The sequence below is a fragment of the Carassius auratus genome, chromosome 29, assembly GCF_003368295.1.
Source record: "Carassius auratus strain Wakin chromosome 29, ASM336829v1, whole genome shotgun sequence".
NCBI classification, from domain to species: domain Eukaryota; kingdom Metazoa; phylum Chordata; class Actinopteri; order Cypriniformes; family Cyprinidae; genus Carassius; species Carassius auratus.
The window spans coordinates 12,403,667-12,415,433 of NC_039271.1; the positions used below are offsets into that span (position 1 = coordinate 12,403,667).

The 11,767-nt window shown below is 35.0% G+C and overlaps 1 protein-coding gene across 1 annotated transcript; it reads right to left on the reverse strand.

Annotated features, from left to right (window-relative positions):
- Positions 1-6,414: 6,414 nt before the first annotated feature.
- Positions 6,415-11,529, reverse strand: LOC113048090 (sialic acid-binding Ig-like lectin 14). The gene is made up of 9 exons (XM_026209610.1): positions 11,443-11,529; positions 11,090-11,159; positions 9,905-10,273; positions 9,317-9,643; positions 8,969-9,232; positions 8,531-8,839; positions 8,269-8,353; positions 7,604-7,658; positions 6,415-7,437 (listed from the first exon to the last, which is right to left on the reverse strand). The coding sequence occupies exons 2-9, from the start codon at positions 11,133-11,135 to the stop codon at positions 7,123-7,125; spliced, it is 1,770 nt and encodes a 589-aa protein (XP_026065395.1). The 5' UTR covers positions 11,136-11,159; positions 11,443-11,529; the 3' UTR covers positions 6,415-7,122.
- Positions 11,530-11,767: the final 238 nt, after the last annotated feature.

Genomic DNA, 11,767 nt, shown 5'->3' on the forward strand with positions numbered 1-11,767 from the left:
CTGTGGCGGGCGCTTGTAGTCAGTGATGGTCTGAATGGCTTGCCATAGGCTCCGTGTGTCTCTGCTGTCTGTGAAGTGATTTATTTTTTGTATTTTTTTTTGAGCATATGACCGTTTTGGATTTTTGATGCCACTGTTTTGAGGGCTGCTTCATCTCTGGTCTTTAGCAGCCCACAAACCTCTGCGTTCATCCACGAACATCACTTATGGTGATGGTCTTGGTGACTCTAACATCATCAATGTACTTTTTGATATAAGCACTTACAGTTTCAGTGTACTCCTTCAGGTCTGTGTATATGTATATAATTATATATGTATATATATGTAATTACATTTATAATTGCACTGTTGACCCATACTTTACACCTTAACCCACCCTTAAACTTACCCATACCTCTAACCCTCTCCCTAACCTTACCCTTATCCCACCTCAATAGCAGCAAAAGTGTTTTACAATACAATATGAACACAATAAGTACATTGTACTTATTTTTTATGTAAGTACATAGTAGTTAAGGCCACCTAATATAAAGTGGGACCGAATTATTTTCTCTGCTGTCCAGATGTCCATCCCTTTAGTCAGTGAGGAACATCAACCTATGTGTCAAAAGCAAATTGAGCCAAAAAAACAAAAAAAACAAATGGAAGCAACATGTAAAACTGGATTAACTCAGCCACCCTCATTCCTCTCTCACTTTTTGTGATTAAGATACTTTTATTTGAGTTTGAGAGCAGTGACAACATAAAACTCACCTTTGCATTCAAAAAAAAGAAAAGATGCAAAAGTTTTTGCACAAATATGTGCCAAAGATGATGCATCAGGAAGAAGGAAGTAACATTTCATATTGTACATCAACATTAATGGTTGACTGAAAACATTGCTTTTCTTTTTTGTTTATTTTCCTCCCATGAATTAAAATACTTTCTGAAAATAATTCTTAGCATTTAAATGTTAGAAGACGAGTCCCATATGTGTCCTTGGAAGACCTAAAAGTAAAAGGAACTTTTAGTCCCTACTTTGGTGCTTTTAGTCTCAGTATATACTACGTGTGTATATAGTTTAGCTTAAACTTTTGTATTGTAAACTACGGGAATAGGGAAAGTAGCTTTCAGGTAAGTAGTCACGGCCAAAAGTTTTGCAGGGACATGAATTTTGTGTTTTGCAAAGTTTGCTGCTTAAACTGTTGTGGTGTTCATTCAAATTGTTTCTACATTAATGTGTAGACGAGGATGGCTGTGGTCAGTCCACAAAAGTCAAGTGGACAAGCAGAAGCCCACAAAATGTGATCAACTCTGAGAACTAAATAAGGCAAGAAATGATCGCCATCAGTCAAGATTTGGCCCAGAGGCTATGCCAGAGTGAATTGGCAGGGGTTATGAAGAATAATTGAATGAATAATTAACTCTTTAAATATTGACTCATTATATTTTTTGCCAATAAAAGTCTTTAAAACTTATGATATTCTTATCATTGTTTTTCAGTATACCATAGAAACATAAGAAAAATACTGAAGCAGTAAACTTTGCAAAACACAAATTGTATGTCACTGACAAAACTTTTTGGACATGACTGTAGCTCCCTGAAGTATGCTCATGTAAGGTAAAATAAATAATTCACATTCCCACTCAATAACTGTTGACTATATGATCCCTTAAAAACGAATAATTTATAATTTTCCAAGAATGTTTTTTTTTTTTTTTTTTAGGAAACTTGACTTTGGCTCTAGTTCACTGAAAGAATAAAATAAATAAAATAACTGATGACAAAGTTCACTGAAGTTTTCTTGCAACTCTGATAAATCATACATTTAACTCATAAGTTTTCCAATAATTAATTTCAATATAAGAGCACAGAAATTGATTTACAAAGAAGCCACAAACATTCCCAACACAACCCGCCCACGTCGAAGCATTACGTCATAAACCACAAACCATATAGGTCATTTATATTGTACGTTTTATTGCACAGTATCTGTGGGGATCATGTGCTCATAATGCTGCCCACTGTTTGTTAGACAATGAACAAATAGATGAAGTTTTACTCATAAGTACTGTAATGTGAGTGACTTTTTAATCTTTATTTTAATGTTCAGAGAGAAAATGGCAGAATAAGAAACCATCAAGATGTAAAAAAAATATTAAAATATGCAAAATGTTGTTATTTTGGAGTTTGACATCCCCATTTTATATAAAAGAGTTACACATAAGAAAGAAAATATGAGTATGAAACTTCTTGATTTTGAGTTATTTATAACAAAGCTGTAGTTTGTGAGTGGAAAACACTGTTAAGATTTATAAATATTGACCAGTTTTGATTTGTGCAAGGTTGCCATATTTGAATGGAGAGTGTGATTTGTTGATGCACCCTATAAAGATTGTAATATTATCTTCTTGTTTTGTCCATTAGGATCTGCTGTTTTATCTTCTGAAATACTTTTTTTCTATGATTGTAAAAGCAGGTCACATTTATGACTTAGAGTAGGCTACATTATACAAATTTACTCGTCACATTTCCCAAAATAAGCCATGAATGGTCAAGCATGACCTCACCATATAGCTTGTGTCATCTTAGCTTCAGGTCATTTTTGCAACAGTCAATAACTGAGATTCAAGATTGCACTGGCTGTGATTGAGCAAAATAGGGAGTGTGAGTCCATGGTGTGATACGAGAGACATGAATGTAACAATTTAGTTAATGAGATGACTTAAAGCTGCAGAAGGGAACTTTTGATGCTCTAGCAGTTAATTAACAGAACAGCTTGCGTCTTGCGGAAGAACATCGTAGCCGGAGCTACTTCTCTCTGTTTATGCCTATGAAGAATCACAAAGGTACTGGATTACTCCACCGCGGTACCCCCCGAAGCAATCTAAAATAGTCAGAATATAAACACTTATTATAGGTGTACCCTAGTGATTCAGGACAAGCTAAAAACACGGTTTGGAAAATGGATTCATGGTGTACTCGCTTATTATGTTCATTTTTCTACATTTTGAACACAAACAAAGTTACGGACCGGACCTCTGATTGGTTGTTTTTTACCGGGAGTGCATGACTTTCTGCAAATGACAATAGGACCACTGGGAGGAGCCAGAGGAGCTTGATTTTTTTCACAGATTATCTGTCACATATTCTACTGTCAGGACATAATGACAGGTTTAATAAATATGTAAAAAATATTTTTTTTTTTTACAAAAGTTCCCTACAGCACCTTTAATATACATTGCTGGACAATGGCAAATATTACAAAATACCTGTGGAGTGAATGCTGTGAATAACCAATAAGAAACAAGTATCCCAGAAAGTTACTGTTACTTTACATGTATTACTTACGCACCGTGCACAATATATAATGATACATAACTTCATTATCACAGAAACCCCAACAGAAACTCCAATCTGGACAAAGAAAGATGTCCACCTTACAAGCAATATATAAAATATAGACTATACATAATAATGAATGAGAATACTGCATGTAAAGGATCATAAATGTTGATTAGAGAATCAATTAGCAGTACTTCATGTTCTACATGGCTAATTATTTTTGAGTTCTGAAATCTTTATTAAACTGCATTAGAAGTTGAATGTGAGTTTCTGTTTACCTCTGTTCCATCTTTATGCCAACATTCCTGTGGCAGCTCTCTCTGTAAGGTAATGTCTTTATCATATTGTCCCTGAATCTCAAATCTGCACTTTATGATCACACAGAATCCACTGAGAGCAGCACTCTTCTGTGGCAGACTGATGCTGATATCTCTACAGCAAACAAATGCTACACAAATGTGAAAAACAGTTGTGCCACTTTTTTTAATTTTTTACTTTTTTACTGACATTAATAATGAAAAGGAATTTTTTTTTTTCATTTTTTTCAATTATTCTGATGTGAAAACATATAGAAAATAAATAATATAGTTTGCTGTAACTGTGCAAAGTTTACAGTGTCATTGTTTTAATTAAGATTGATAAATGTGATTTGCTCTTGTGACCTAGCAAACACTTTTTTTCTTCTTCTGCGTAGCATGGATGAGAATCCAATAGGCATCCCATGGCATCTTTAAAGGTGCCATGTGTAAAAATTGAGGTAAAAATATCAAAAAAATGACCTACAACCATCAAAAGAATGAGAAGAAATAAGGGCGATGATGTCATTAAAAAATGTCAAGTTATAGTGCTGCAGAGATATCAACCTTAATTAGCATTAGCATTACTAGCCACGGCCCGACAGGTGTCGTAATACCAGTTTCGACCATGGGAGGCGGTATGCGGGCAACATAACCACCAGCCAACCTGCAATACACTAATAACTTGCACGGCTTGTGGGCATACTTGAACCTGATGTCAATTGTGTGGAAAGTACAGCCCACTACTTCATTTCAGTTCAGGGAAGAGAGCGGAAGGGTGACTGAAGCCCTTGGCAAGAGACCAACACCCGCTACAGGGAAACAACCGCGCCCGGAATCACAAATCAAATCTGATAAGAAAAAGAGCTGAACCAGAGTAAACATCGGCACTGCTTTTAATCGCTGGAGACAACTGATGGACCTGAAAGAAATGAGGTTTGACTCCGAACTTGCAACATTTCTTTTGGATTGGTAAGTTAGATGCTGTTAGTGTTTCGCTAGAAGTTTGTTTTATATGTTTGTGTATTTTTTTCGGGAAGCTATAACATAGAAATGTATCGAAGGCTGTTCGATAAACGTGCTAATGTTAGCAATGGCTAACCGTAGCTGCGTTTGATAATTAGCTAGCTATAACTAGCTAAAACCCATTTTTTTATATCATAACTAACCTGCTCTGTCTAGTCTGTTGGTCTCCGTGTCTTCTTTGCTTCGTGGTTTTTCTGTGCGTGAGAAAATTAATGTGTGGCGTGAAAGCGTGTGAAAAGAGTCAATTGTGTCTCGCGGTGAATGCTTGAGAGTTGGCAACTCTGGTTACGTTGGTTGGCGCTAGCTTGGTCAACATCAGCTGTCTGATGTTGACCAATGATGTTGACAGAATGCTGTCTGTCAAATTAATTTAATTCAAATAATGTGTATATACAACTCAAAATGTAATATGAACAAAACGAATATGAACATATTCACTGGTAAAGGTGAAGGGGAGTAGCTTGAAGATCACTGAAGCTTGAAGATCATTGAAGATCAAAATCACTTGACATCACCCAGCGTTCCTCTGGAGGCAAAACGTCCTCTTAGGCTTCGGCTATGTCTGTAGTGTTGTTGTGAAGGTAGGGGCGGAGCATAGAGACTATGCCGTTTCTCGTTTGTTACTCTAGAGTAGACCAATTCACTTTATTGAGGCATATTGCCCCCCATCTGGTATGGAATGTGGAGTATGACTTGTTTTTTTTTGCCAGACATGACAGATGGCACCTTAAATGGAGACAACAAAGGAAAACATAAACTTAAAATTTTTTATTTTAAAATGTAATCCCACACTGTAATAATAGTTAAGCCACAGTTAAGTCTGTTGACCAGTAAAGGAACAATGATGCTATTTAACTGTTTGTTTACTCAAAAGAAAGAAAAGGTAGACAAACCTTTCAACAAAAAAAAAAAACTGAAAAGAAGAATTTTCAAACAAAACACAGTCAAAATTTGACTTCAGAAATGAATTATGTTTAGTTCTCTGTTGCAATGCCTGCTGATTAGAGATGGAGTGAATCTGTGGTTTGTGACCAGAACTGTGACACAACATACTGACTGGCATCAGATCTATAATTGCTCTTTTCATCACATCAGTCCAGGAATTCCTGTAACAGCTTAAACATACAATGAATAAATAAAGGAAGGAAGCACAAAATGATCAAAGTTTGGAATGGGTGAGTAAATTATGAACTACCCATTTAATGCTATATTTACAATGCAGTTCTAAACAAAAATGTTGCATCATATGCAGAAACATCCTTCACCACCTTAAGCAACACTGTGGCGTGCAGTGCTTCTCAAAACTATTTCCTGCTTGAGACATGTCTACAAGTTACATACACACTACTCATCTTTAATAAAAAAAAGAAAGAAAATAACTAAATATTTGATAAAAAATAATCTTTGAAAAGACACATTGTTATTAACAATACAACAGTTGATACATAAAATTACACAAAAATGTATGAATAACTGATGGAAAAAAATTAATACATTTAAAAATAATAGATGCAGAAAAAAATTGTCTAAGTAAAATAGTTGCAGAAAAAGATTTTTTAAAAATGATAATAGTAATCCTAATAAATTATAATATTGAAACTGCATCCTATTTTAAAGCTGTACTAAAATGCACAAAGAATTCATGAAATTACCAAAGACCTGTTGTTTGTTTAAACACACACACACACGTTTGTTTTTGTGAAAAGTGGGGACATAGGCGTAATGGTTTTTATCATCATTAATTCTTATTCTATCACCCTACACAAACCCTACACCTAACCCTAACCCTCACAAGAAACTTTGTGCATTTTTACGTTCTCAAAAAGCTAATTCTATATGATTTATACGCGTTTTGAAAAATGGGGACATGGGTTATGTCCTCATAAGTTAAGTATAAATTAGGGGTTAGGCTGCATATATGCAGAGCTTGGTCAAAGTTCAAATATAGTGCATTATCACTCATGTCATGTAAATTTGCCAAGACAAATGATTTGCAAAGAAAACCAATATATATTTTAATGCAAAACAGGTGTGGCATTAAGCACTGGTGCAACTGAATTCACTTCATTTACTAAAAGTAACACTGACATCATCATATAGGTGTAGTAGGTAGGTATATGATTCAATAGTGATATATTATTTTTTATGTTGCATACATGAATGCACTTATGTAAACATGGATGTTTTTCTGATGAGACAACTTCATAAACACTTCATAATGACTATTCAGCAAGCAGTAGGCCTATTAACAACAACAACTATTGCACATGCAGTGCCCCACAGATTAAATATTGATTGAATAACATAGCAAAATAATAATAGTAGCATTCATTAAAAAATACATTTTGGTTTGTTATCTAATACAATAACAGAAATGACATAGTATAGTAAGCTTTAAATCCATATTTGAATTAATTAAATATGACATGTTTGTAGAAATATTGCATGCATTCGTTGATGCACCTTGCTTTATGTTCATGTCTGCACTAGTTTTGCTTTGGCTGCTGCTTTGTGAGGAACCTGATAGATGGCTTCCCCGTGTGGTATTGAGGGAAACGTTCTGATCTTTGCCTCGCTATCTTCTATGTTTTGACCAAAGTATCGGACCACAGCATATTCAGTAGTAAGCGATGAGATGCCTCGGATGTTGTTTGACTCTGGATCGGTGTTTGTAAAGTTAATTGTTGAATAATGTAAGGGTTCTGGGTGATTTAGTATGGGGGCTTCAGCTGATGACATCATAACTTTATTAACATAAAAAGGTTCTCCCCTGATGTCCACCGAATCAGCCTAGAAGATGAACAAAGATGGAGAATCATCAGTTGAGAGCTTTTATGCACAAGACACTTGAAATGTGTTAGTAGGCGGGGAAAATAATTGTAAAAGCAGTATGGTGTTTATGAGTTTGACATATGTCTGAATCAATAGCATGTGTGTTTGATGTATTGGAACATACCCCATCAGTCTGAATCAGTCCAGCTTTATCTCCACTCTGAGTCCTGAAGATACATCTAAAGAAATTATTCATAATTAAAAAAAAAAAAACATTTATCAGAATTTTTTATTTCTTAGAGGTTTCTCTTTTATAGCTCAGGAGGCTTTAAATATAGTAAAACACAAGGTATATACAGTAAGTTAAATATTACTCCAATAAATAATAGAGTTGGCTCGGATGATTCTTCTACAATTCTTTAGGTGAAATAAAACACAAGAAACTAAATTCTGGACATAAAGTTATTCCATAGAGCTATGAGATGAATGTAGATGACCAAGACAATTTGATCTTGGAAGTATTTGGAAGCAGTTTATAAAATGTTTACATTGAAAAGCTCAAACTTTTGGTTGCAGACCAAAATCATCAAATCTGACACTACTGTAATTTGAGACATTGTTGAGATCGTCTCTGAAACTCTAGTGGACATATACAAGAATATTAGGGTGTTTTCTGGGAAATGGAGATGGTGGGAAAACCAGGAGAGTTCAGCAATAGTTTCTTTGCTTTACATTTAACTCATTACTGTCTGTTATAGAGACCTCCTTTGTTATTTTTCTTTCTTAGGGTTAACTTAAAATCATACTTTACATACGTTTTTACATTAGGCAATCACACTGTCTACTTACTTGTACAGCCGTGTTGTGACCCATAAGATTGCCATAAATGAAGTTCCAGCTGCGACTCCAATCAGGAGGGAGTTAATGTTAAACCCTATTAAATAAATAAGTGACAGTTCATCGAAACTTCCTTTATTCTAGAGAGCAGCTGTTCTGGTATCAATGATATATTTAACCATACATATCTGAATAATTGTTGTCTATTCAATAAAAAATCAGTAGGCTAGTTGATTCATTGCCATATCAATAAATAAAACAGATTAACTGTTACATTTATATTTGCATGGAGCGTTTTGAGTGATGAAAACCAGATGAAACAGTTGTTCGTCATTGCCATGAGTGTTGTTGCTGACACACTGCAGAGTGGATGTGTTTGTGAGATACTGGTGAAGAGAGATGGAGCTCCTCAAGCCTGTGCTGCTCAATCGCTCTTCACTGATGAACGTGTTTGAAGAGTTAGTGACAGGACGTCCAGACAGATGCCACTCCAGTTCAGGAGAGGGATTCCCATCAGCCTCACAGAAACACACCATTACATCAGTCCTGCTACAGCTGGAGGATGTGGAGATCTGAGGAGCATCTATTAGAGAGAAAGATTAAGAATGTTCTATGCAGCACAACTGGAAATATTTCTTAGTAACTTTTTATGCAGTTTACATTGCTTACAAGCACTTGGTTGAAAGATTTTCTCGGTTCCTTTATTACTCACACTGAATATCCAGCATCACTGATGAGTTTTGGGTGCCATATTGGTTCTGCGCTGTACAGTAGTACAAGCCTCTGTGTTTCAGCTCGATCTTATCGAAGGTAAGAGTGTCTCCAGTCTTCAGCTGCTCCATCTGTCCTTCACTCTCTCTGGACCAGGTGTAGTTCACTGCTGGGTTTGCTTCACTGCTGCAGGTCAGAGTCACTGAACTGCCCTCCAACACAGAGCTGGAGGTATTCACTGAAGCTGATGTATTTTTAGGCGAATCTGAAGGAAAATAATTCAGGGCCTCACAATAAAAATCACAGTAATATGATTAAAAACTAAAAAGCATCTCAAAGCCTCACTTACACTGAACATGTACTGTGATGTTGTCCTGTGCTGTTTTGTTCTGGTCCTGTAGCTGGTAGGTTATAGTGCAGGTGAAAGTGACTCTGTGCTGACGGTGAGTAGCATTGAAGTTCAGATCAGAGATGAGCTCCTCTCGTCTGCTGCTCTCACTGAGGGGGATTCTGGGAGTGGAGCTCCATGTGAGAGTTGGTGGAGAAGAGGAGCAGAGAGTCTCAGCAGAGCAGCGCAGACTCACAGAGCTCCCCTCCAACACCTCCAACACCTCCTCCTGATCCTGCACCTCCTTCTGATCCACATACAGCTGCACTGTGGGTTTCGGTGGAGAATCTGAAAAACACACAGATTTATCTTTTATATATATATATGACATATATGATTCAAAGGTTTGTGCTGTCAAATAAAATGGATGTAATGAAATTTGGTAGGACACAGTCATTCTTCTTTCAAGAATAAATCTACAAGGCATACATATACATTACGTATGTTGTTCTGTCATTTCATCATTTTAGATAATGATGGTACACAGATGTTGTTGTAATGTACTAGATGACAATTTGTCATAATGTTTTCAGTCATAAAGTCACTTACCAATCACACCTATTGAAACTAGTGTTGTAGTATATGTCCATTTCAGTCCACCTTCACCCTCAATCCTGAAGTAATAATTACCATTATGATTTGAATTAATATTGCAAAAAATTGTGGTACAGTTTTTCTCATGTAGTTTTCCAATTATTTCACATTCAAAGTGATTAGGTGCAGGGTTTTTGGAGTTAAACACTACGTTGTGGTTCACATTAATCCCATCTTTGAGCCACAGTCCTGTAGCAGCACTCTCAGTGAGTTCTTTGTCATAGTTTTCCTTAATCTCAAATCTGCACTTTATGATCACACAGGATCCACTGAGAGCTTCGATCTTCTCTGGCAGACTGATGCTGAACTCTCTACAATGAACACCTACAACACACACAACAGAAACATGTTAAGCATATGATGAAATGTACAACTACAAACATTATATACTTTTTGTTTACTTAAATATACTTATTTATACTAAAATGTATTTAATTAACTATTACTGTAGTTAATTCATTAACAATAAAGGTTCAACTTGTTAGTCACATGAGGAATAAAAAAATTTTACTTTAAGGAAAAATGTCAGTCATGATGATTGACATAATGTGCTTTGTAGTTTTTAGCCTACATTAAATTATAATGGAATAATAATTATAATTTTTTTCAGTAACACTTTATTATAAGATGTCCTTGTTTCATATGTTACATGTCCTTACTATTATAATAACAATTAATGATGCATAATTACATGCATCCAAATCCTAATCCTACAACCATATAGTAAGTACAAGTACTTAATTAATATTACTCAGTATTTATATGTATAGTTTCTATCTGTATCTATCTGTGTATATGTATAGATACTGTACATTAAAATAAAGTGTAACCATTTTTTCCTTGTATATGTTATTAAGTAAAAGTACAAGTATTCTGTTTTAAAAGAACTCAAGTGAAGTACAGATTCCCCAAAATAATACTTGAGCACAGGAGTATAATCTATTATTCAAATATGTTTCACCTATGCAATTAAACCATTTAGACCTATTATATACAACAGACTAAACACACTGGTGTTATAAAACACAGTCAGGATAAATGCTTCAGTTGTTTACTTCTACTTCATCTTACAAAATATTTTTTTTAAGTCTCTAAAGGAAACAACAAACATTGTGGAAGTTAAAAGAGATATACACGCACCTTGTAAGAGAAAGACAAAAATGCTGATTTTCTCAGCTACGTTCATCTTGCTATTAAAAGATGGTCAGACCTAAGTAGAGATGATACAATCACTTTACAAAAATGATACAAATATGAACAACATACAAACACACACTCAACACTGTTGTTCTGGAATGATTTTAGGCAAACAAATATCATTCTCATAATCACTTATCATCATAATTACTTTCAGTTTATAAATTCATCAATTGAATAAATTACAAACATTTTTCTTGGAGAGATGAATGAACAGAATAAAACATCAGAATCTTAAACATCAGAATCAACACACCTGAAAATATTAAAACTATCATTTAGGTCCTACTACATACCAGAGAAGTCTGATAAAAAAGCTTGAGGAATCCTCTGAATATTGGTAAAGAGTAAAGCTGACTGTTGTGACACAGACTCTTTTTTTTTTAGACTAAGAGCCGCTATGCTCTATGAAGATAACTCAATGCATGACTAATATTTGACTAATCAAAACTTCCTCTTTTTCTCACCAGTGACTGTATCTATAACCTTCATGCTGTTCATTAACAGAACAATCTATGCAAACATTCTTAACAGTCAATACCTTAATGCAAATATGTTACACTTTCCATGATGGCAAAATTTGTGTAGCCTAAAGTCAATACGAACTGAGCTTTTATGGTA

Bases quoted from the DNA above. Each gene is read 5' to 3' on its own strand.
- LOC113048090 (XM_026209610.1), bottom strand. From the start codon at position 11,135: ATGAACGTAGCTGAGAAAATCAGCATTTTTGTCTTTCTCTTACAAG. The intron at 9,233-9,316 runs GTAAGTGAGGCT...ATTTTCCTTCAG, and splicing joins CATCACAGTACATGTTCAGT to ATTCGCCTAAAAATACATCA. The intron at 7,438-7,603 runs GTATGTTCCAAT...TTCATCTTCTAG, and splicing joins GACTGATTCAGACTGATGGG to GCTGATTCGGTGGACATCAG.